Source organism: Cydia pomonella, chromosome 2, assembly GCF_033807575.1.
Source record: "Cydia pomonella isolate Wapato2018A chromosome 2, ilCydPomo1, whole genome shotgun sequence".
Lineage (NCBI taxonomy): Eukaryota > Metazoa > Arthropoda > Insecta > Lepidoptera > Tortricidae > Cydia > Cydia pomonella.
Window position 1 is genome coordinate 14180318 of NC_084704.1, and position 27718 is coordinate 14208035.

Here is a 27718-nt window from a genome sequence, read left to right on the forward strand (position 1 = left end):
TTCTTTAAGGATGCGACTTCACACCAAAGTCGATGGAAACGTTGCAAATTCTAAACTCAAACAAACTTTGGCAATAATTTGCGCATGCGTTTTTAACCCAAAACCAAACTTAAGTACAAAGGTAAACAACTAAACATACTCCTGTTGTGCAGTCTTCTGTTTCATCGTGTATTTCTGACTAAGAGAAAAGCTAAAACTGGACTCGTACGATTACAGTAAAATAACAGGAAAAAAATGTGAAAATGGAGGAAGCAGTTTCTTCATTTTATCCACTCGATTACGGTATCTACAATATGTACGTAAATGCTTTTTTTACTAATTAATGATTGAAACAAGTAAAATTTTAGATAAATTTCCGAAAAATTTTGGGGTGGTCAGTGTAATGTGAATACTATTACAAACACTATTATTCCTGATACCCAGTTTTCCGCACTTAGTATACTAACAACGTAAAGAGTTGTCATATAAAAAAATGTGTAACCGAGGACAACCTATTGCATGAACAAGATAATTTAAAATGGCATTATGTTATGTTTTTTTTTGTTGAATACTAGGTTCTTAGTAATAGAAAGGTGTTCTAACACATTTGTGAATTATCACCGAATTGGCTGTGATTTAAGTATCAAGCTAAAACTGCCTATAAAATATTAACGAACTCAGATTATGGCTTTTAAATAAATTAAAACATGAACTGCATGCATCACCCAAATCGTCATCCAAACCCAACTTTCCACTGCGCAACCGACTTCAGGTTGATACGGCAAACGTCGCAGTGCGCAGCGCCGCCCGCTGCAACTTCACCTTAGTTGATCATCGCGAATGTGTGAACGGAAAAACATACCAAATGCTAAGAAAACAAACTACTTAAACATCCAGTGATATTCTAAATATAATGATAACGATAAATTTGCCTTTAGTTTTTTTAATTTTATTGTACAAAAAGCGGAGCTAGTGTGAGTCGTGCCACTGTTGTGATATTCCGGTAAGTGTATTTGTTTCTCATAGTTATAATACTGAGTGTATTGATTTTTACATATATGTATAAAAATGCTGGTATATAAGTAGGTATGAATATTTAATTAGACAGTTTACCTATTACTTTGTATTATGTTATTTAACAATTATCAGTAAAATGTAACCCTACATCGGTATGAAAATAAAAGACATTTTTCCATAAATTGAGGTTAAACTCATTATTTTCTGAGGAAGCATTCAATTAGCTACAGAGAACAATTGGAACTTTTTGGAAACAATATATTTACATTTAACAATTTTCAACGGATAACACTTACTAAATTTGTTACAGTGCGTTTTCATTTGACTAAGACAATAATTTAGACTAATAAGAGTAATAAGTATGCATACAAGTATGAAAGTAGAAGTATGTATAAGTATTCCTGGTATTTCTATATTATGTATTAATAAGTACAACTGGAACCTATACGTTAATAACTTTACTTTGACACATGAATGTTCATACATTTTTTACACAATTATACGTTCTGTTTTTTTCTGGGAGTTTTCGATTCCAACAATGATAAACTTATAATATAAATAAGTATTACAAACATGTATCTTTGATGTATGTATTAATTATTATGAATGTTATAGAACGCGCGTCCTATTCGCTATTGTAATTCCGTGAATACTTTACGATGTCCATTTACCAGTTTCATTCGCGTGTCTATAATTACGAACTGTTGACCAATAGGGCATTGACATCATTTTATTTAAAAAATAGTACATTCGGGGTTGCCTGCACTGCGTCCAATCGATCCAAACACTGCGCATGCGTAATAATGACTTCTGTACGTCAGTGACGATAGAGCGCGGCTCGTGACGAGATGCCGAAACCCACCCCCGAGGAGGATCTGGTTATACCCCCACAGGATCAAAAGATATGTGGGACGATATGTGTGTGTCAAATGACAGCCGTCCTCAGCGCAGTGGCTCTGGTCTACCTCACCGTCGCTATTTACATGCCCTACACAAGGGCTACGGCCTCAGGAATCGATCCAACACCAATAATGTGCACGACAACCCGAGCCATCAACAAGGACAATTGTGACTGGGGATCCTGTGGGGAGTGGTGCCTCAGTAAGACCTCCGGAGCCTGCATTCAAATCTACGTCAACGTCAGGAAGAACGGGACGTCTTTACTGCTCTCAGAATGTGGAAGTGCTGCTAATAAGACTTGCTATGGTATAGATCAGGAAAATGCAAAGAAGTATCACTGCATTAGGGATGAGTGTAAAAACTTAACCGGAACGTTTAATTGTACTGAAGGGAAGTGCATAAATATTACTGATGCTTTTGAATGTGCTTTTAGAGAAACAGATCCTCCGTTAAAATGCTCCGGTAGAAGAGGGAAGATTACGTGCATAGATGTTCACGGATTGTTCTCGTGTAATAGAGGCACTTGTAGGAAAATTAAAACTCCATACAATTGTGACCGCCGCTGTGTTGACATCCCAACCCGTAACAAAAACGTAATAGTTTTAAGTGGGGACAGAGTTTTCTTAGCAAAATGTGTTAAATTAGCTCAAGAAGACACCGGTGCTGTAGTTTGGACGGATAATGGCGAAGAAGTTTTAATGTTATCTTGCCACGCAGTTCACAACGGAACTTCCGGAGTAGTCGCGGTAGATTGTATAAACGCAGCATTACTGCCGAAGCCGGAAATTTCAGATTTAACTAATTTCACCTATCTCCAGTATTTATATCAGTCTAGAGCTGTTCAAAACCGTATGATTGCTCCTACTGAAGTTGAGCTGACCCTAGCCAATGACAGTCGTTTGATGATTAATCTAGAAGGCTGCGTTAACACGTTGGCTGATGAATGTAAAGAGTTTCTTAAAGATTACGGCAGAGATGGTGCAGATCATAACGCTAAAGCTAGATTTCCTTGTTTCTACACGGAGAACAATCCAGAAATAGCTGTTGCTAGATTTGATTTAGATACGACACATCGTCAGTTCATGGTGGCTCTGATACTGCCGACGGTCTTAGTTGTGGTGTCGTGCATAACGCTAATGCTGTGTCAACGAACTGTTGAAGTCGGCGACGATGCAAAGATGAGGTTTAAAAGTTGCGCCGGGGGACAAGCGGAAATGCAAATGTCTCCAAATGATCCTGTTTCTCCACTTTGAGATCAGTCACGTAAGAGATAATTATTATTTGAACTGTTTTAATACAAACTTTATAAATGTTAAAAAAAATAATATTTGAATATTACGAAAGAACAGAAGAAAGTTGTTGTTGTTGTTAGTATAGTCGGTTTAGTCAGATGTTTAAAGGTTAGACTACCTAGCCATTGAGGTATTTTAATATGTGAAGTATGGTATCTATAATTTTGTTGAATCTAATATATCAATAAGTAAGTACTATAAACTTGAGGTTCGATATCAGTAGTACGTCGGAATGGTGTATTATGTAATGTCCTTGAAGTAATGGTTACGTGACTAAAATGAATTTCAGCCAATGAATACTTTATTTCGGTACTTCTACTCGAGCCCTCACGGACTTATTTATAATTCACAGTCTAGAATGTCTTTAAATAAATTGGGATTTTCAAATTGACTTGACCTTAACGTTTATGGGTAACCAATTACTAAATGATCTGAAGGTTAGGTAGATGATGAATATTATTCAAAATTCTTATGTGTACATATAGTTTCCCGTTTGAGCGCTTAAATTGTTGTTGTTATCAGATGATTGACAACTTGTTCATATATATTTATAACTTTGTTTATTTTAATGTTTTCTTTTCCAGGCGTTCCCCTCCTCTGCGAGGGCCCGGCTAGTTCGCTAAGAGACGATTAAACGCTTGCTATGACGCGCGCCTAACCCTCGGCTCCATGTCTACCATGAGCAGGTCTCGCACAAGCCTCTCCCCGGCCGCCTCCGAGAGATCCACCCTTCCAATGGGTGCCTCCGCAGAACCGGGGAGCCCAGAGTTCAAACCCCTAGAGCCGACGAGGGAGCAGCTGCTTGCACATTTTTTCGAAAGATTCAAATTCTACACATCACTTTGCCTCGGAACGTCAGCCATACTCGCCGTGTTTGCTTTCCTCTTCCTAATCCCATTCGTGGTTGAACCAGCTGTACAAACTATACTGGCAGAATTCGTACCTGAAGCAGGAATATGTTCTGTGTCAGCTCATGTTCATGCTGAGACACTGACGAATTGCACGTGGGCGTCTTGTAGAGAAGGCTGTACAACCGCGCACACCAAGTGCCATAAAATAAGAGTGAATTTAGCTAGAACCCCGTTTGTTGAAGGTGGGCCAGTACCAGCCGAATGGGATGAAACAGACTTGAAATTTCTTATAAATCCTGAAGGTTGCGGATACCCTCCGAGAGTGAACTGTTCGGTGTTTGCGAATGATTACGCGGGACCGGACGCACCAAAGATATTCCCTTGTTACTATAGTTTGACAAGACCAGATTTGGTAGTAGCGAGGTATTCTTGGGATTCTACAATTCGAGGGCTGGTGTTGGCTCTGGTGCTACCAACGGCGGTATTCGTTTTTAGTCTAAGTGTCCTCGCGTACTGGCATTGTCGTTGTTGCGACAGGGCCTGCAATCGAAGAGTGCACGCAGAATCTTTCGCTAGTAAAGAGGAGTAAGTATCATGCCTTTATGATTTACCCACGTGCCTATTTCTTTACTAAAATTAACGATTCGTTTCAATTCAATTTGAGTTGTAGATATTTATTTTCATTTGCGTTATTGATGTTTCGAATTGCGGGACTTTCAGGTCCGATAGTGATTTCAAGTTTGGTGACGGAAGAACATATTTGCAACATTAATTATAAAGGAACTAGTAACTTTCCAAGTATGTTTATTGTTGAAACACATGCACAGTGCAGAGTGAAACAATTACTTCCTTAACCCTTTTCACTCAATACCTTTGCATTATCTGCCTGGCCTAATGTTTACGATTGCATTAAATTGCCCTTAAACTAATAAATGGGTAACTCTAAATGACCTAATTTAAGCTTTTTATCTTACTATCTTTGATTTTTTTACATAAGTACCTACATACTCGTATTAATTTTAAAATAAGACGTTAATGTAGGTTATAAATAAGACGTTATGTTTAAATTTTGATTTAGTTATCGTAAAGGTTAGGCATGTACATATAAGTTCGTGTTTTATTAAGTTCTACCTAGTATCTTATATTTACCGTACCTATGTGATTTAAAAATTCATGTATTACTTAACCTAGTACAAACACCCAAAGCAGTTGCACTTTCAACTTCAGTAGTGCATATTACAAGCACACATTTTATTTGAATGAGTAACAATGCAGTATTATTATACTGTCACGAGATTGTGTGTACCTACTTCATATGTAACATAACATGTATTAATATTTGGTATCTTCGCTTTGTTGTGAAACTAAATGTAGATTTGTGAATCATATCATACAGACGCATCATGCAATAAGTTCAAAAAGCCAAAAAATACACAATTTTAAGTCGAAAACGCTCGACATGTTTCACTTCGTACCGAGGACATATTTAATATGTCTGTGTCTCACGGAAGTTTTGTTATTAATACAAAATTAAATAAGTATTGAGGAGAATTATTATTTAAATCCAAATAAGTCTTCCTTTGCTAGATTGAGGTATATATTTTTTATTACCTACCAGTGGCGGCGCGTCACAAATATTCGTCGGGAACCCGGAGCTAATTTTGCTTTTCTTTTCTCCGTGAACCGATCGTGAAAGTACTCAACGGGCTGAAATTAGACAAGCCGGTGGGAATCGAGTTCTGTGATCGATCCGCCACTGTTACCTACAATCTTAGGCTGATGTTCTGCTAAGTCAGGTGAAAACTAAAAAAAATATCGAGGTCGGCCGCGAAATTGAAGCGGTGGCCCTCGGGTAAAAAGTTATTACATGCAGACCATTACACGATATAAAGAAAAACTTTACGAGCATGAAAATGAAAAGTGAATTTTGTTCTTACAGTAGCAAACTCCTGTGCGAGCTGGACGACGACCCCAGCGACGACGTGTTCTGACGCCGCGCCTCGTCCGCCCGCCGACGCGCCTCCCCCCGCACCGGTTACGCTCAACTATGAAGACAATCATGGCGTAAAACAAGACGCATTCGCCTGGGCAGCGGATAAGTTTCTTTTCTTTTGCCAGTTCCTAATATTGTTTATAGGTACCTCAGATAAATTCAAATTTTTCTTATTTTTTTTACGATGGACGACGTAATCATCCCGCTTTTGGAGGAACGACGGGTGACAAAAGACTAATTTATATTGCATCACATGCTAGGTTACCAAGCAACTTTTTTTTAGATTTTTGTAATTAGTGACATTTGGATAGCGACTGCAGCAGCATTACTGTTGCAACGTTCGTTACTGCAGTGATGTTGAGAGGGGCGGTGTAATGTGTGATAAAATGAGTAACGACGGGCTGAATGATCAATCTCTGCAGTAATGCGGAAGACAGCACCGCAATTTATCAGGGAAATTGACAGTAACGTCGCCCGGGTCAATGCTGCTGCATTCGTCATCCGAATGTAACTTTTAGACGTTTTACAGTACTTTAATGTTTTATAAAATCTGATTTCTTATCAAATTATGCTGCCTCGACGAAAACGCCTTTTAGCGAAACTGCCTTAACGCGTAACCGCGCTATGCTTATCGAGCTAGATTTATGGTCTAAATATTAAGGATCGGAAATGGAGCGGATGAGGTTGTAAGTACTTTGTTTAAAATCGTTGATCTATGAGACTGCAAGGTTTTTTTTAAGTCACAGACCACAATTTAAATTAGGCTCTGACCCTGTTGTCCCGACGTGAGGAAATTCAGTTATAAGGCGGCTACTTAATAAGGTTCCTTACATAGGAGGCTGCGGCTGTAGCACGTTCGCATTTTTATAATTTGTCACTATGCCTGTCACATTCTAACAAGTATATAGGTGCGAAAGTGACAGGCATAGTGACAAGTGATAACAATGTCGCGGTCGTTATCGCTTGGCACTAGGCCTATCACTTATTAGAGCCGCTACACTGTATTTATTTTAAGTAGAAACGGTTGATGAAGAATTTATAGTTATCAATAAATACAGTTTTATGATGTACTTTTTAAATAAAGTCTAAACAACCTTGTAAAGCGACTGACTATAACGTAGATTGGTTATTAAAATCATCGCTAGCATTTTAAATATTTAACACCATTAAGAGGGGATGGCCTTACTGAACAGTATTAAATTTTAACTTTGGCGGCGTGGCTTTGCTTTGATTAAAAATAAAAACATAATGAAAAATATAAAAAAATACGTCTCTCTATTCTAAATTGAGCTATGCCGGTTAGTTCATAAGTTTGATATATTTTGCTTCAGAAACATTCCAAGGCAGATAAGTAGCAAAATTATATCATGATAAATTTTACTGTACAAAAATATACTAGAGTGTAAAACATGCAAAATTATTATAAGTTTATGTTAAAGGAAAATAATACCAACCAATTGTATACATACGAAAGACATTATTTACTTCGTGATTGATATTTAGCATCTTTCTCACTTAAAACCGTGAGGAACTGAAACAACTCATAATTTATGGCCTACGGGGTAAATCAAAGCTTCTGAGTAAACGGGAATGTATGTATTTATAAATATTATGTGATATTTAAATCTCAGAAGACAATACATTCGTTTCCAGCTAAGTTATAAAAAAAAATGAAATCTGATAGAAAAATATTTGCTGTGTTGGGTGAGGTCTTGGTGGCTCAGGTGGCAGAGTACTGGGCTAGGGATTCAGTGGTCGTGAGATCAAGTCTCACTCAAGACAGTTAATTTTTCCATTTTCTATATCTAAGCTTAATAAATAACCCCCATTTATTATTTGACTTTTTCATACGTATTACGACCACAATAATCTACTGCCTAGAAACACTTCGTCGAATTTGGTCAAATCTTATAACATGATAATGTGCCAGAATTACTTCTAAATCTTAAAAAATCCATAAAACTCTTATAAATCTAAAACGAGCAACACTTATAAGGAAATTAATGGTATTCTATACTATTTTAAATTCATATTATTAAAGACCTGGACGTGGTACGCTTTGAACATGCTTTGACCTAGATTTTTTTTTCGATTTAGAAATAATTTTAGCTCTTTCACATTTCACTTTTAACAGTTTTAACGTCCGACAAATAATGACGCACAGTCAGCATCAAAAGTAGCGGATGAAAAAACGCGCCAAAAGTGTCTGATATTCGGGATAACTTTTCCAAATATAGATAAATTTCTAGAATTCGCGTTCCAAAGTATATCTTTTACAGTCTTTGTTGTTCTATATTAAAGACATCAGTTTTTGTTAAGCTGTTACAGAAGATTACAGTACATACTTATGAAGCGTTATTTGATCCGCTACTTTTGATGCTGACTGTACATACCTAACTACTTATGATAGATAAATCACATCACCTTATTATTTCAGAACGAATGAAATTGCGCTTTAACATTAATCATATCAAAAACGTAATTATCTTCCTATAAAATACTCAATTCCATTAAAGTGTACATAGATATTTTATCATTATGATTGTATTGGTGAACCATATATTTCATCAAAATGTGCAGTATTCATGATGAAGGTCTATGAAAAGGCAGCAAGATCCACAAGCTGTGAAACGACATGACATTACAATTCATAGCAAAAATGTGTGGACTTAAGCTTAAAAAGATAACAAGCTATTTAAGTTACTCCAAAACTGTTAAAGATACTTACTTATATAAAATCGTGATGGTTATATTACATGATTTTAATTATAATATTAAAATTTATGTTGAATTATTAAGTTGTAGAGATGGTAAGAACTGGAGTCTTTTAAGTTTAAATTTGAAGCACTCCAGTCGTTATTACACGACTCTGTGCTTTAAAAAAAATCTGAGTCTTTTAAATCCTGAGTCGAGTTCTTTGTTGAGTTTTTAAGTGCAACTTAAAAGGACTTGAGTCTTCGAATAAAAACTTCGTAAAAAATTTGAAGGTTTTATCTACACAAAGGAAAATTGTATTTTTTTAAAGATTTGTGCATACTTAACCCATGAATTTAATGTCAAGACAATGCTTTTTAGATTTTTTTGTACATAATAAATAATAAATAAATAAATATTATAAGACATTATTACACAAATTGACTAAGTCCCACAGTAAGCTCAATAAGGCTTGTGTTGAGGGTACTTAGACAACGATATTATATAATACATAAATATTTATAAATACTTAAATACATAGAAAACACCCATGACTCAGGAACAAATATCCATGCTCATCACACGAATAAATGCCCTTACCAGGATTTGAACCCATCGGCTTAGTAGGCAGTGTCACTACACCCACTAGGCCAGACCGGTCGTCAAACATGTCGGTACATGATTTGAGAGTTCAAAAAAGGGCTCAACTTTTGTAAAGTGTTTGTTTGTGTCTTTGTTTTTGTCCGTATCCAGTCAAAAGACTTAGGTCTCGATACGGACTCAAGTTTCGACTTAATGACTGAAAAACTGAGTCGAGTGTTAAAGCAGAGGACTCAAAGGACTTAACCTACACTATTATGTTATAACTAATATATATTTAACTAACATTATTCGACGACCGGTTTGGCCTAGTGGGTGTAGTGACACTGCCTACTAAGCCGATGGGTTCAAATCCTGGTAAGGGCATTTATTCGTGTGATGAGCATGGATATTAAAATTTGTTCCTGAGTCATGGGTGTTTTCTGTGTATTTATAATTTATATATTACATATATATCGTTGTCTAAGTACCCTCAACTCACGCCTTATTGCGCTTAGTGTGGGACTTTGTCAATTTGTGTAATAATGTCTTATAATATTTATTTATATATAACTAACTTGCTTGGTTCGTAATATATTATGGGATATTCTCAACTTGCGATTTATATAAAAAATAAGATGGAATGACTAAAAGAATTTCTGCCATGTTTTTGTGATATTAAGAAGTTTAATTATGATATAAATAATTGTCCTTAAATAAAAAATGTACACAAATGCATTATTTTAGATGAACAAGACAAGTAAAACATACTCCACTCTGTTGTAACAGAAGCATTTATTTACTATTTTATACTCGTAAAAAGGTAAATTATCTATCATGAATCTTTGATTTCAAAGCATATGTAATATAGCTATATATTATTTTAAATACATGAAGCAGCATTCGGGCTTTAATTTTTTTTATTAAGAGCAGCGCATCTTGTTTGCGGCAATGTAAACCTACATAACTACGAGTGATAGGTACCCATGCACGGGCTGACATCAAAGTTTAAGTTCGGGTTGGCCTCGTGGCTTTATGGTGACATAAAAGAAACGACTAAAAATACCTTTCCTGTAAGTACTTGCCAGCCCGACGTCTCTTTCCGTTATGACTTACCTATAAATAAAAAATATCCAAAAGGATGTTCCGTAGGTTGTCAATTAGATACGAGTAACAGTAAGTTAGCTGACATCCATTTTGAAGTGTGTTTATTGTTAAAACTAAATATCATAAACTGATAATTTCTTAGGTGTTCAATCATAACCCATATATGCCTATATGATGCAGAGTACCTATCGATTCCGACCCATCAGAAAAAACGCTTTTACTCATTAAATTGAGTACTAGGTCTTGAGCTCAGATGAAAAACTAGTTCTACGTACATATGGGTTATTTATGGTCATGAGTTAGTTATCTTTCAATTGACAATACACCTATACTGTTTTAAATAAGTTTGTGTAGGTACCTAATCGTAAATAAAGCCTTTAATGGGGAATAAGTAATACATAATTATTGTGTTCTATAAGACTTTCTCCCAAAATGTCTTGTGAAAAACGACTATCTAATTCCACATAAACTTTTGTAGTAATATAACATGGTAGTAGGCAATTAACACCCTTATAGTTTTATATTAACTGTCGTACTTATATTTATAATATACCGATTCCGTGAAGTGACTGTATGTTATTTAACTATAAAGTGACTAACTACCGTGTGTGCTTAGTGTATTTGTTTTATGTTGATATGTTGGCGGCCGATCGTAATATGAGGCAGATCGTAATGTTTATGTGTAATGTTTTGATGGTAGTTACATTAAACCAATAGATAGGTGGGACAGGTTCATTCGGTTGCTGTACAGAAGCACCGTGTAGCGGGGCTCCGTTGACTCAGGGAACCAGGCAAAGATTTTCACGTTTTACGATATGCCTAGGAATTTCCCGATCTTCCTGATCATACGATTGGCCGCCGTCATATACATTACGAATAAGATATAACGTATGTTCTCCCACAATTCCACAAAAATAGAGAAAACCTTTTTCTTCTCACTTTATCACGGAACGAAATCGATCCAAAAGGCTTTAAAAAAATATATTGTTATTAGTTACTAGTCTCACGTTTAAAACATTGTATAGGTAAGTAATTATTGTCAAATTTTGGTTAGTTACCTTGGCGAAGTACTCCTTTAGTGTCAAAGTCGTAAGTTTAAGATGCTCGAAATAAGTCCAGACACCCTGTAGTCTATTCCATTCCGATTCCAAAATAATGTAACAAAAAAATTAAGTCGTGATTTGGTCATTCGACCAATCATATAATTTCATAAACCTTAAAGCTGGCACAACTAACTTGACCGGGAACCCTTACTACTGAAATTTGTACCAATGATCCTATCCATCTGAGTGACTATTTATCGATAATTGTCATGGGTTGTTTATTTTCATTTTAAGGAAAAACAACTTTAAATAATTAGTCAAGTTTTTACTGCCATTAACGCACATCTCTTGACAATAGGTGAAACAATAGTAATCTTATTTTGGCTAATCATTTTTATATGGATTACAAAGTACTTAGGTATGTCATTTGGCGCAGTTCTGTCTGCAATTAATTGTACTTAAATAGTGTTCTTTAAGTAATCGCTGATTATTCTAAATTACAATGTTTTAAGTATGAAACTAATTTTGCCTTTTGAACGCGATTGTAAATAATAAGAGTATTATTAAAACTGTTCAATATTTATTAAATTATTGTACATAAGAATAGTTTAGTAAAAATAATTTATTTCAATTATTGTTATTCTAATCTAATATGACTTTGGCGCAAACCAACACAAAGTGTAATGACAAATAAAGGCTTGTTTTTTATGTGTTTTATTTATTGAAATTATGATAATATATCAAAATTAATTGGCGCCGCACTGCATCTAGGACTTTAACTAGTTAGTCATATTACTCATATTCTACTATTATTCATTTACACCTACTTTTTCATATCATAATCTTATACATGTAATCGTCTATTTTAAATAATGCGTATTACATCCGTCATATTTGGTACTGTAGGAATTTCATGATTATTATTATAAACTATTTTTATAATGTATTTACCTATCAGTGGCGGACCGTTCAAAGAACTCGATTCCCACCGGCTTGTCTAATTTCAGCCCGTTGAGTACTTTCACGATCGGTTCATGGAGAAAAGGAAAGCAAAATTAGCTCCGGGTTCCCTACGAATATTTGTGACGCGCCGCCACTGTTACCTATCAAGGAACAACGGTGTTCCGGACATTTGAGAGGCGTGCGCGGCACTAAAGCCAACATGTAGAGGCTCTTTTGGCACAGCTGCTGGATGCTGCCCTTGTCCGTGTCATGGGGCGCACACAAATGCATCAGCCGCCAGGGTATAAAAACTATTGAGAGTTGATGAAATCTAATATGAACTAGGTTATTGGGAAAAAGCGATAGACTAAGCTGGGTTAAGGATGGCTCACGCTAGACTGGGCCGGACCCACGCCGAGGCGTCCGATACGTCATTTTCTATTACGGCTGATCGGTGATGGCGTGGTGCTTTCCATAGAAAATGAAGCGCCGGATGCTCCGACCTAGCCCTGGCCCGATCTAGCGTGAGTCATCCTTTATGTGAACTTATGTGATATAAAAACGACACCTGGATAATAAAATAGTATACAATTTCATTTCCGGCTATCGGTGACTCGTCCCTACGTGAAGCAACATTTAAGATGGCCCAAGGACAACACGAGTGTGAGGGTTAAGGTTATAAAATGTCATAAGGACATAAAAAATATTGTCGGGTCGCCACTTATGTTTCCACATCTACCCTCGAGAACGCAGCTCTGGCGGCTCCACTGTGGACGTCCAGCTAAGGTAGTTCAGAGGCAGAGGAACCTGTACCAACAACCCACCTGCCGGTCGACAGAACTCCCCAGAAGCATTCGGGTACTCCCCAACAGCTAATCACAATCTGCTCGTTCACTGATTGCATTGCAAAAACCAGTGGACGATAAAGTCGTAACATCTCTAAGCCTATTCACATACCTACGCCCATTATTTATAACGTTTTTTATTACTATTTCAGTTTTAGGTCTTGTCACACATATTTAGGAAAATTAACTTCTACATTGGAAAATATCTTCCTAATTTCATAAACGTAAGAGAGCAATAAAAAATACAAGATTATGTGATTGATTCATTTATATATTCTCAATGAATTAAAAAGACTGCACCTAACAAAGTCTCTTTTTGGGTTAATGTTGGACTGGTAGAAAATGCTTTAAGGCAAGGCAAGTCCGCCATTTGTGCTTAGTATTTTATGTGCATTAAAGTTTAAATAAATAAATAGTAAATTGTAGATAATTAGTAAAAACTCACAAGTTAAAATGGTTCAAACTGGAAACAAATAAATAATGTAGGAAAATGATAATGAAATAAATATTAATTTAAGACAGTTAGGTACCGTCCAGCTGCAAAAGTGCATGGCGACTCTATCAATGAATTCATTGATAATTTCTCCCTGCAGTTCGAAGCTCACATACCTACATACATTATGGTGCTCCCACACAGGCTGTTACAAATGTTATTTAACATTATAAAACATTTGTTATATAACAAATGTTATACATTGTTATCGTGTTATGTAACATATAAAATGTTTTAGAACAAATGGCAACAACTTCACAAGTTGCAGGTGCTCCCACACTGGTGTTACATTGTGTTACTATAATGTTAGATGTTATATGGTTATAAAAGCTCCCAAATACCGTAAATACGTCAGTGCAAGAGGTTTCCGACTCGAGTAGACATGGAAGAGGATTTGGTCATTGGGTTCGCTCTTTATTTTTGTATTTGCGAAAAAAGAAAAAAGCGCTCTTGTTGGATGCGTCGCTCTCTAAAAGCGAGAGAAAAGTACAGCGTGACGGAATATCTGGTGGATTTGGGGATTGATGGCTGTTTAACCGATTTTTTGAGAGTAAGCAGTTCACAATTTGGGTTACTGCTCAATTTAGTTGGAAAGAAAATTGCAAAACAGGACACCAATTGCAGAAAACCCATAAATATTACGGAAAGACTAGCAGTCACCCTGAGATTTTTGGCAACAGGAAGTAGCTATGTGAGTCTTGGAGATGTATTCAAATTATCGTTAGAATCAGATCAAACACATACATATAAAGATGATGGGAAATTAATAAGAAACGAATTCGCCGAATATTTCATACATGAGGGACTATTGAATTGGATATCTAATTACTATTATTAAAAGACGATAAAATGAAACTCACCTGCTGCAATCCACCCTCTAAACTTAAAGATGGTTTATTTCGGTCCTATAGAAACATGTGCTTTTTAAATGCAAACCATTTAGTGTGTCCATCGGCTCCTGCGCCTGATTTAGGTTTCTTGTACTCTCTTTGAAATTGGCCTATGTGTGACCTAATTTTTTTTCGACTAACTGTCTTTCCACATTAAACTTATTGGCGATTTCCATCCAAGCATCGTGTTTTTTATTTCGATTTTCAACATTCATAACATTTGTTATAAAGTTATATAACATTGTTATAAAACATTTTATTTTGTTTTAGGTGTTATATAACATTTTTATATCAATGTGGGAGCGTTTACAACATCTAACAAGTTGTAACAAAAGTTATAAAGTGTTTAACAATGTTATCGTGTTTTATCGTTATTTAACACTTGTAACAGTCTGTGTGGGAGCACCATTAAAAATGTTTGCACAGCTTTTTTTTTTTATACTACGTCAGTGGCAAACAAGCATACGGCTTGCCTGATGGTAAGCAGTATCCGTAGCCTATGTACGCCTGCAACTCCAGAGGAGTTACATGCGCGTTGCCGACCCTAATCCCCTCCCACCCTCGTTGAGCTCTGGCAACCTTACTCACCGGCAGGAACACAACACTATGAGTAGGGTCTAGTGTTATTTGGCTGCGATTTTCTGTAAGGTGGAGGTACTTCCCCAGTTGGGCTCTGCTCTAGATCTAGAATGACATCCGCTGTGCTGTGCCCTACCACACAGAGCGAGATGACATTCACAATGTTCAATAGCCAACTGGTAATTTTTCGGATCCCTTTGTTTGACATAATTATTGAAAGTCATAATGTAATGATTGTCAGATTATCATTATTCATAATTCTGAAACCGTTAACTTCTCAGAATTTTCGTAAGGTTATCCTATAGAGAGATTAAGTTTGTTTTATGGCAATCCTGAAAATTTACGCGTTTCTGAGAAAAAGCAAATTATGACTAACGAAAATGCGGACAAACAATATATTATGACTTAAAACTTTATATAGAGACCTGGTATTATTATTTTCTGAAAATAATATTGCTAGTGTATGCAAAAAAATACGATAAATGTTCGCACCAAAAGGCAGCCGCCATTTTTGTGGCGTTATACTAGCAGTGCATTAACGAAGAAACGTCAAATGTGCAGTGCAAACTTTTCGATGTAGATACATAATTACATACCTATAAATATAACACTTTTTTCTGCTACAGTGAGGTCACTCACGAGAAAAAATGTTGGTCCGCGTTTTCTATCACTAGACATACTACGATATTCATTTTGAAATTAAAAATAAATCTCATGTTTTTATTACACAATTGCATTAAATTTGTATTTCTTCTGGTAAAAACGATATAAATAACATTATTTCATATTTCAATTGTGACAGATGGTACTTCCCTATTAAACTTAAGAAACTTATTTTGCGTGCGATGCAAGCTCGGCATCGATGGACCCCGCACTAGGCATGCCTGTATTGCGGAGCCGCCTGCTCCTCGGTGTGGTTAATAATAATAATTACTGCATTATTAAGTAATTTCACAAATTATACTAAAAATGTACACTAACACAGTTTGCGGGGTTTTATTGCCGTGGATACGAACGGTATCCACCGGAACGATACGGTATTACAGATATATATTTTGAACATTACGAGTTCTTAAATTTTATGTACACCAAGAACACCTAGAGATAATGAGTCAGGGTGTATTAATGTGTAACTTAACATAAACCAACACCGCTGATTTTTTAAATTATTTTATTAATATTTTAGGGGTTGTAAGCATTGATTTAGAGATGAGTCCATACTTTCCGTTCCTATAAACAAAAAAAAAATAGGCAATGTTATTTTATGTTAAATTAGACTATCATATCAATATTATTAGCATAATTACTAAATAGATAAATCTATTTATTGACAATAACAATATACATAATGGATATACATATACAGATGATTACTATAACTAGCTTATATCTAAAAATAATACTATATCTTATATTTAAATAGATTGACATTGAATATACATACATAGACTTTGAATCGTCGTTCCACAATATCAAAGTGCGGTAACGACCTCTAAAATGTAGTTCATAATTTTGAAAAAGAATGCATTGGTGTCGTAGATATTACATTAAGCGGGTGCCCCGTAGATAAATATGAATTCGAGCTAATAAGGACCACCTTAATTAATATTCTTATTTACATATTATACAATATAAATTGGTCAAAATACCCATTCTAAAATTACAGCGTAAATTTAAACTAAAAGTAAAAACCACTTTAATCGAGTATTTAATAGGGCCCTCAATCCTTACACATTCCGATACATAGACAAAGACATCAATATCGACTAGGAAACTAGACTAGGACTAATTATGGTTGAATAGTGCTAGTTTCCGCAAAACTAGCCTGCCTGTAGGGGTGAACGAACCTGACATGAAGGCTTTCACTGCAATGCCGTATATATTTCTTCACTGCCTTCGATGAAGTACTATTATGCTATTCTATAGATTTTTCACATAAATTTGGGTATTTACCGATAAAGCTGTTTTTAGGGTTCCGTAGCCAAATGGCATAAAACGGAACCCTTATAGTTTCGCCATGTCCGTCTGTCTGTCTGTCTGTCTGTCTGTCCGAGCCTTTGCTCCGTGGTCGTTAGTGCTAGAACGCTGAAATTTAGCATCGATATATAAATCAATAAAGCCGACAAAGTCGTACAATAAGATCTAAAAATTTAATTTTTATTAGGGTACCTCCCCTACACGTAAAGTGGGGGTGATTTTTTTTTTCGCTTCATCCCTAGAGTGTGGGGTATCGTTGGAAAGGTTTTTCAAAACTAATAGGGGTTTTTAAGAAACATTTTTTGATAAAGTGAATATATTAGGAGATAATCGCTCCGAAAGAAAAAAAAAATGTGTCCCCCCCCCCTCTAACTTTTGAACCATAGGTCCAAAAAATATGAAAAAAATCGTGAAAGTAGAGCTTAAGAAAGACATTAAATGAAAACTATAGCGGACATGATCAGTACCCCTAGTGTAAGTTTTATCGACATCATAACGTGACGAACGCGTTTGCGTTAAGTGTCATTTTGTATAGGATTTTGAGTTTCCAAAACGTCCCGCTTGGCGCGCTCTTTCTAAATCACATACAAAATGAGACTAAACGCAAACGCGTACGTCACGTTTCGAAATCGAATTTATTTACACTAGGGGTACTGTTTAGCTGTTTTTGAGTTATCGCAAAAAGTTTTCCCTTCATAGTAAAAAGACTTACTTCAATTAGGTACTGATTATGCAAATTTGCTTATTTGTTTAACTCGGGTGAAAGGTACCGTTTCATCCCTTGGTTAACAATTTACTATACTTTAAGCTCCAGTTTAGCTTATTGTGACGGAAGAGTAACTACGGAACCCTACACTGAGCGTGGCCCGACATGCTCTTGGCCGGTTATTTTATATATAGTTTATTTTATAACTAGTTAACTACTAGTATACAGTTTAAATGTATAGGATCATTTAAAATAAATACTAGTATCTATTTAATTTATAACATTAATTACAATTGGACTTTCTTCAAAGATAATAGGTAAGTATCAAAATATTTGCAATTTAGATCTTTGATGCGTAAGGAAAATAGTCTCAAAATTATTGGTATATAAATAAAATGTATATACATATTCATTACGAAGAAATATATTTATTGTATGTAAATATAATAAATAAAATAATATAATAAAGCCTTTTATAAGTTAGATTTTTCAAGTCCAGAATTTATATAATTTAAGTATGTCAAGTTGTTTTAATATAGATTGTTATTAGTTCAGTAAATTTTTACATATTAAGTCATTTATTATCACAAAGCAAATGATTAACTAGTTGTAGCGGACAAGAACCCCTCATCGGGTGAAGGCGTATGTGAAAGTTGTAAAATATTAGAAATGCGAATTAATACTTGCATGCATATATCAAGTACACTATGAATAAGGACATAACTCTCTTCTCTCTCTGGGAATTGACTCTCCAGCAAACTGTATGAAACTGTACTGACAGAAGAGCAAATTGTATGAAACAGCCGAACATTCAGTCAGGGTTGGTCCGATAGTAAAAGTTGCTCAGTATGACTAAAAAATTAACGGGTTTATGTAATTCCTTTATGTTCAGATACATACTGTAAAAGGAAAATTAAAATAAATTGTTTTAAAAACACTAGAAAACACGCTTTTATAAATGCACCCAAAAACGTAAAACTGATCGTGTTCAAAGTCCATTACGTGACCTTTCTCACAAGCGCAAACACGACTTTGATACGATATATTATCATGGAATGCCAGTGCCTAACTTCCGGCATTATCATCAGACCTTGAAACCTAAACGTGGTCAAAGTTCATTACAAGACTTTTCTAACAAATCCAAACACAGCTATGCTACGATGTTCCATCATGAAGTTCCAGTTCATATCTTCCGGCTCCATCATCAGATTAGTTCGACGGTACCATATTATTGTATTGTCATCAGAACTATAACTATGATGCTACGATCCTTGGAATATGGTTAAATTAGTTACCTTAGATTCCATTACATGTAGTTAGTTACATACAGGTCGACCTAATAAAAGGCTGTTAATATCGCGAATGCAATTTGTAGCCAATTAAATAGTCTATATCGATATCGAAAGTTTGCAAGATATGACAGCTCGAAAAAAGGGTGGTTAACTGATGAACAGGTCACCATATAGTGATTATGTATTTTCATCAAAAAATCAAGCATTTATATTTAATAAAGTGACGTTTAAAGAAGTCGAAATCCGAACTGCTGTTGTCATATATGGAAATTATACCCAAAAAGATGTGTTGCCTTACATCAAATGAGGTAGTTCTGTTTTTAGGGTTCCGTAGCCAAATGGCAAAAAACGGAACCCTTATAGATTCATCATGTCCGTCTGTCTGTCCGATTATGTCACCGCCACTTTTTTTTATATATTGGTAGTGATGAAATAGTAATGACAAATCCACCCAAAAGTTTTCTACCTCGAAAGCCCTTCGGATGTGTATAATATACAGTACAGCGAGGGGAATTGTTATAATATAACTCGTATCACTTGTATATCTTTGATGGACCAGGCTTGTCCTTTGGATCCACAGCACTCCTTTTGGGGCCAGCGTGTGTGGTAGCATTTCTTCGTCAACCTGATCAGGCCGGTCGAAATTGTCATTTGATGGCGGATTATCAATGAATGGTTTTTCAATTTTTTAATGATTTTACCTGTAGGTGCGTAAAGTGGACTTCAATAGAAATTGCAAATAATGTAAATAAATATGACAGATTTCTTTAAAATTCATGTCATGTCACCCTAAAAATTTTACCTGACGGCGTCAAGAGAGTAATGTTTTTAGGGTTCCGTACCCAAAGGGTAAAACGGGACTAAGACTCCGCTGTCCGTCCGTCCGTCCGTCCGTCTGTCACCAGGCTGTATCTCATGAACCGTGATAGCTAGACAGTGGACATTTAAACAGATGATGTATTTCTGTTGCCGCTATAACAATAAATACTAAAAAGTACGGAACCCTCGGGAGGCGAGTCCGACTTGCACTTGTCCTGTTTATTTCTAGTTTATGTATGACAGTAGCGGCAAAAAATCTGTTATATTGCTATTTTTTGCACGCATTAATTTTTAAAATCTGTGAAATTAAGCTTTATATCACGTAAACAATGATTGTATCATCATCACGACCATACATATATTTTAAAATTACGTCAAACTGCACGTAGCAACGTGGGCAACCACATTAGCCCAATGCGGATTACGGACTTCACACACACCAATTAATGTATGTTATAATTTATAACTTATAAATATTGTTTTTTACTTAACACACTGTTTTTACAAAACACTCAAAAGCGAGTACTACTAACATTAAAACCTAGATTTAAAAAATAGAGAGAAAGTAAATGGCATCATTACTTTGAACCCGTAGTTTGATCAAATTGTTGTCTTTATACGCCTCTATATTGTTTATATTTTAACATATATTTGAATTGGATTATGGGTCTCTTTAAAAGATGCAAGATTACGGAGTAATGAAGGCAAATTCTGACATGTTGTGACCACAAATAAACAATTTTCAATTGGTTGATTTTAAGTTTGTTTACGTTATTTGCAATTTCTATTGAACTCCACTTTAGTGTAAAGCATAGATTCTTTCCATATAGATTTTCGTACATTGACCAGGATGTTGCTATCTCTATTCCTCGCGTATAATTATATTGCTGTAAAGCTCACAAAGTGACATTGACAACCGGCATCATGAGCGGGACCGCAATATATTTCTGCGCGTGCAATAGAGATAGCAACAGGCGAGTCAATGTACGAAAATCTATATGGAAAGCATCTCTGCTTTACAGCTAGGTATTACACATATATATATTTGTCCGTAGTCTCAAACATCTAACCCGATGACTAATGATCGTATTAACATTGTATAACGGGGCGTGCTCCGAGGAATTGTTCGGATTAATCCCTGCCGCTTCTTTTCACCATCGCCCTACGTGACAACATTTCCATCCTCACCATTTAGATGGTTGGCAGTTCTCAACTGTGCGTTTCTCCAGGAACTTTCTGCCTCGCACAGCTAAACTGTGGAATGAACTGTCACTTGCGGTATTTCCGGACCGATACGACCTTCAAACTTTCAAGAAAAGAGGGTACTCCCATCTCAAAAGGCCGGCAACGCACTTACAACCCCTCTGGTGTTGCAGGTGTCCATAGGCGGCGGTAATCGCTTACCATCAGGTGATCCGTCTGCTCGTTTGCCTCCTCGATCATAAAAAAAAGTAAACCTATAAATATAAATATATTTATTGTAATACCAAAATAATACTTCATCAAAACGAATGTAACTAATGTAAGTCCCGATTCATAGTCAATTAGCATATCAGATAATCAATAGTTTATTTTGAGTCCAAGCACAACAGAATTACTATGGGCCTACTGTTGTGAACGCTAAGTTGCCACGGTTCCGATGCGAGCGCCTAAAGGTTGTCTTACGCATAGAGCTTCTTCCCGTGACTTCGTCCACTAGAAGTTGTTAACCGCATTCTTGGAGATGATTCGGTGAAATCGAGGCTCAATAGGGTAAGTGCCCAAGTTGGTGTATTTTGCCTTTAATAAATTAAGTACCTACACAATACTTTGTTCAAAATTATGGTTAATTTTTTTTAACAACTAAATTAAATCTAATAAAATAATTAACATAAATAAAAATATTAAAAAACCCCCTCCTATGTACAGTCCCCCCGGGTGCCCATAAGGCTGGCTACGTTCCCTCGTTGAATGGCGATGCCTATTCTTTGGCCTAGGAATGAGCCAGCCCTAGTATGATTAAAATGTATAAAACATGTGTCCCATAATTAACATTGTACTTTTAAAATAGAAGTTTGTCTCGAGAATAAGATAAATATTTTTGTTCAAGTCAAATAAAAATAAAAGTTGGTACAAAATACGGATGGACATATTTTTTTTTACAAATGAACCTTTTAACCGCCGTAGTCTATATATAAGACACACAATATCCAGCTCCTTTCATAAATAAGACAAAACTTCGTGTCTTCTTCTCGTGTCGATAGTTTCGTATTTCATATTAAGCGGGACCAGAAGGTAGCGACGCTTATCGCCCTGTCTGTTGCGTCCTGTAGATCTTTCACGGAACATGTGTGATAGTTCGCTGGGCAGGACAGCAAGTGTATTATGGTTTGGAGAGCCGTGCCACATACGCATAGAGTATTTGAGCCGCTTACGCCGCCCCACCTTACCAAATTTTATTTGCTGCGACCAACCTGGGAACAGACTACATTTAAGGCTTTCCAGCAGGCTTTTTCATGGTTGTTAATGCCCAACCGGGAGCGTTTCGGTGAGGCGCGACGAACGTTGTCATCCGGGGAGGTGCGAAGTAGTATTTTGCCAATATGCCAGCCGGTTCTCGGGTGGCGGGACCCTGATAGCGGTAGTCGTATTAAGCTCTTTCGGCTATTTAGCGTTTAGACGCGACGATGGTAGCTTGTGGCCGTGGAGAGGGTGCCTTGGGACTTGCTCTTGCTTGAGTTTTTGACGGTGCAAGCCACCTCCCTGTGGGTCTCCAGGGCTCTATACAACTTCGTGTAACTACGTACAGGCGGCGACACGACCACGCTCGATGAAAGATTCTAAGCGGTTAAGATGTTGAAGTAAATACGTTGAAAGTGTTAAAATATTATAAGTGAGAAATTAGAATTGTCATACTACAATGCCCTTATTATGTTAGTAGTATATAAGTTGCAGATTGGTCAATGCAGTCCACTAGCGCAGGCCCAGCTATGGCCTTAAAGAACCGTTGTTAAATTGAACCAAAATAGTCCCTTAGGAATAAAATGAAGGGGTTTCGTAAAGGTTTCGGTTGTTCCAAACGGAATTGCCAATCCAGCTCGCGCCTGGTGGTTTTAATTTTCCTCCAAACGGTTTATAGCTGCAGCTGCTGCATATTACAATATCCTTTACCACTGTCGGAACAATTTATATCGTTCATATTTTAATATTTGTCTGCAGTTGATATAGATATTATATAACTCTCTTACACAGATTGACTTGACTCATACAACAATATGTATATTATACAAATACATAAATATATAGGAAACACCCAAGACTCAGGAACAAATATCTGTACTCATCTCACAAACAAATACCGGGATTCGAAGGTATTGGACGACCGGTCTGCCTGAAGCCGGTTGTTCATAGGCAGACCGGTCAGGCGGTCATCCAATAATCAAGTAGTATATTTTCAGTAGTATCTGTAGAATTGGGAGTTTGTGGAAATGGGAGTCTGTATAATTACGAATATGTAGAATTGAAATTTTGTAGAATACCAATTATGTAGAATTGGGAATCTGTGGAATTGTGAATATGTAGAATCAAGATTCTGTTATATTTAAATTATGTAGAATTGAGAATGTGCGGAATTGCGAATATGTAGAATCAAGATTCTGTAAAATTTAAATTATGTAGAATTTGGAATCTGTAGAGATGGAAATCTGTAATACAAATGTGTAGAACTGGGCCTAAACCAAATTCATGGTGTTTTAACATTTAGGACGCATTTCCTGGCATTTCTAATTCATAATTCTTTATTTGTAAGAATACAGTACGAGTAAAAAGAAATCCTTGTATTCAGCATGCAAGCAAGCGTACAAATATTTACATTAAAATAATTAAACAATCTAAAAATTAAATAAAAATACCCACAATGTCAAAATTTATCAATTATTACAATTAAATATATCACGATGTCATCGGCTCCTTATAATCTAAGTAAGCCTTAACGCTATAAAAACATTTATCCAGTGACCATTTTGTTAACTTTCGTTTAAAAGTTTCCCCCGACAATATTCGAAATTCATTTGGCAAATTGTTATAAATTATTATACTTATATTAAAAATATTTCTTTGTACATATCTTTGTGACTATGAGGTTTGTACAAAAGGCACATTTTATGTGGTCTTGTCTGTCTTTGTAATACTTCACTCCGTTTAAGGAAGTATTCTGGATGGGACTTGACAAAAACACATACATCCCTAATGTATAAGCATGGCAAAGGTAAAACATTAAGGTCTCTAAATTAAGGCATACAGCTGTCATCCGTTTTAGCGTTACATACCGCTCTTATAAATTTTTTCTGTATTAGAAATACTCTATCCGATTCTACAGAGTTGCCCCACAGTAAACTTAACTGACATAAGACGTGAATTAAATTTGAGTAGTTCCTCATTTTACATAAAGCTGTCTCATATTTTTTTAAACTACAAAGTACTTAATACGGTTCATAATCACGGGCTCGGTTTGGATATGTAAAATGTCACGTAGTCAAACGCCCGTAACCATTTCAGGTATTACCTGGTCTGGTCTGTAAGCGTGCACTATTTTACCTAGAGGCAATTACTATGACGTGGCGTGTGTTTGAAAGCCACTAATTATAAATACTTTGACCTATTTCTGCCTGCATTAGCGACCTGAATGCAGGTATTTAACCGTAGTATTTTCTCACGAACTTACTAACAAATTAGGTAGATAAATGCTGCTTTTTGATTGCCAACGTACAGGATTATAAAAAAAGGAGCATTCACATTTTTTAAATCTTTTCTGGTTTTTATATTTGTATGATACGATCGTAGGCGCTTAGGTGCGCGCGAAATAAACTGTGAATCGTGTCGTGTCTTAAGACATCTCCCGCGAGTCGCATCAATATCGTATCATGACAATTAACGACACAAGTTGTTGATAATCTATCGCCTATGTATGATAAGGAGGCATCTATGTATTTATCGCACAGTAAGACGTTAGCGGCATTAGCAATAAAGTTCAACTCATATTCATACTCATTCATTTATTTAATTAGTGATTTTAATTTTATAATCAAGAAATAAAACGTTGACGAAAATATAAACAATCCTTTAATTTTGTCTTTGAGTACATACATATTGAAAATAAGAATATTGGTCATATTACGAAATTACAGAAAAAAACAATATGTATATTAAAGAAGGAAAAAATAATATGTATAAAAATTAATAAATGCAAAAAATGGTCATTATTCTTGTTTGTAATATCTATATAGAATATATACAAAGACGAAATAAAAGCATAATTTTTAAACTCGTCAAGGTTTCGGCCATGATTATAAAATTTAAATCAGTCAATATTAGAATAATGAATGAGTATGAGTATGAATGTGAGTTAAACTTTTTAACTAATAACGACTCCATAGCTCGCTAACGTCTTACCGTGCGATAAAAACTCCGATGTCTTCATAAGAATCCTGATCAAATTATTAGTCAACTTTTTGCGTTTTTCTCAATAACGATATTTTCTGCTTGGATGACCGAGGTTTGAAGCCACGATTTTTGACCACCACACATATGCGAAAGGCTGCTTAATGGAGGCTGATTGTACACTTGAAATTTGTCACCAGTTTGATGATAAGAGAATACCCTAGCCAATAAGCGCTAAAAAGCCTTAAAAGCGATGCATGCTCACGTTGCTCATACCTACCCTACATCACGTGGCAGTAAAAGGTCGTAGTATAAGCGTAGCGCGTAGCATACTTAAGAGGCGCACTGATTACTAGTTCGCTGGACGATATTGGCCTGTGAGTTATTCGCAAAATCTGACAATCGCGAATAACTGACAGGCTGATATCTTTCGGCGAACTGGTAATCAGTAGGCTGAAAAGGCCAGTTAAAAATACATACTACAACATTGCTGCTAGGAAAATGGAACATACCACTGCATCGGGTGAGACTCGACCCCCGCGAATCGGCGACGGAATACTGGCCCGCTGCTTGCTTGCTGAAATTATCACGTCGAAAACATTTTTAAATCTTAGTAAATTTCACACGACTATGTTGGGTAAAATAATAATCAACAAATTAGTATTAAGAAAATGTGTCGTTGTTGACTTCGCCGGCAAAAGAATTGAGATCTATATGGGTGCCAAGTTATAGTTCACTTGGGATGTAATTAAAGTTCAAGATTTGTCTTGCCCAGTTTTTACGTCCAGGCTATTTTTTTTTGTTTAGTTTACAGCTTCTGAACTAAACTAAAAATAACTAACATGTTAAAAACCTAAATAATATTTAAAATTAAAAAAAACCCTACTCCTAAACTAAAACAAAAATACACCCCGTGGCAACGTTCCGTAGATGCTAATACTAATACGCTGTGCGAGGAAGCTGCCAGCTCAACGGTCCCCGGTGGTATCTATCAGCCCCTTCGACAAGGCCCTGAAAAAGAACTGGGCACGGGGATCTTGCCCAGTTCAAAGCCCAAAGCAATAAACCAATATTCGGGGCCGATATTGTGCTTGTAATTTGCTCTTTTCTTCCAATCAGCTGCTTCCGCAGCTACTCCCGGTAAAACGGAAGTACCGTGAAGATGGAAAGGGGCCAGTGTATCCACATGTAGCGTCCCGTACTAACACCCGCCCCAACTCCCACGGAACTAACGTCATTCCGTCTGGCCTCTTGCCATCGTACCTAAGAATGTCAGAGAGCTCAAGCAAAGCCAGCACGTTGGAACTAGCAAGCACGCGTCGCAAGATGTGAAAAATAAAACATATAGTGACATGGTATGTCAACCCCTACTGCTAAAATTTTTAGGATTTTCACTACTATTTTCTTTACTAGTATCCGTCTCAATCGTCATCATAGTTTCGAAGTAAAATGGTTGTGACATACGAACTGACGGACGGACGGAAGCAAACATGCAGAAAACTATAATGGTTCCGTTTTTGTAACTTTAGCTACTGATCCCTAAAAAGAGCCAACTTCAAAAACAATTTACGATGCTATAATTTCTCTCGTATGGTTTTTATCAGCTTTTTTACTTCCCTAATTGATCCTCTATAATAATTAGGTACCCAAATTACTATTTTCTAAATGGGTCCAACGGTCAAGTCCGGGATCATACATTAAAAGATAAGGACCTAGGCGAATTAGGACTCTTTTTTTGCAGTTGGTTAAAGAACATGATATTTATGCAATTTTATTCTGTAAGTGGATTGGTCTGAGCAGCACTGCCGCTTTAAGTTTCATTCATATTTATCTTAAATGTCATTACGCTTATGTATATATGTGTCTGTGACGCCACGCAAATAAATTTAGCTCTTACGCCCATATGCTTTAACTGCTTATTGCTTTGTGTTATATGTATAATGTAAAATGACGTCGATAAGTAGAGAGGATACGTGTAAGAAATGCTAGGCAAAATGTAGCCAATAAATGTTGTTAGAGCTTAGAATTGTAAAACCAAGAAAGACTGTCTGTCGCCATAGAGTGTCGGAGCACATGCCACCCGCTGTATCGACCCGGCTGGGCGACGCGCGCACCCGACCAGCCAACGTGCCGCCAAAAACAGAATTTTAAAAATAATAGTAAAAAAAATTACATAATCGTCTATATGTACAGCTTAAAATAATCTCCTAAAATAAGTTTTAAATCTTTGGTTTTTTATGAAAGTTATTTATAGTTTTTGTAAAATTATAACATTAAATTAAAGATATTTATCTAAAATGCT

General features: G+C 36.0%; 2 protein-coding genes and 1 non-coding gene across 3 annotated transcripts; all 3 read left to right on the forward strand.

The window, feature by feature from the left end:
* The first annotated feature begins 999 nt into the window (after positions 1 to 999).
* LOC133534453 (uncharacterized) lies at positions 1000 to 3149 on the forward strand. The gene has a single exon (XM_061873575.1). It carries the CDS (start codon positions 1845 to 1847, stop codon positions 3147 to 3149), a length of 1305 nt encoding a protein of 434 aa, XP_061729559.1. The 5' UTR covers positions 1000 to 1844.
* Positions 3150 to 3857: 708 nt separating this feature from the next.
* Positions 3858 to 8334, forward strand: LOC133534454 (protein tipE). Its single transcript, XM_061873576.1, has 2 exons — positions 3858 to 4624; positions 5979 to 8334. The coding sequence occupies exons 1-2, from the start codon at positions 3858 to 3860 to the stop codon at positions 6028 to 6030; spliced, it is 819 nt and encodes a 272-aa protein (XP_061729560.1). The 3' UTR covers positions 6031 to 8334.
* Positions 7742 to 7814, forward strand: Trnap-agg (transfer RNA proline (anticodon AGG)). Its single transcript has one exon. It is a non-coding gene; the product is annotated as a tRNA-Pro (tRNA).
* Positions 8335 to 27718: the final 19384 nt, after the last annotated feature.

Excerpts from the sequence above, each read along its gene's own strand:
- LOC133534454 (XM_061873576.1), top strand. The coding sequence starts at position 3,858 with ATGTCTACCATGAGCAGGTCTCGCACAAGCCTCTCCCCGGCCGCCTCC. Across the intron at positions 4,625-5,978 it reads TCTTTCGCTAGTAAAGAGGA|TAGCAAACTCCTGTGCGAGC; the intron begins GTAAGTATCATG and ends TTGTTCTTACAG.
- LOC133534453 (XM_061873575.1), top strand. The coding sequence starts at position 1,845 with ATGCCGAAACCCACCCCCGAGGAGGATCTGGTTATACCCCCACAGGAT.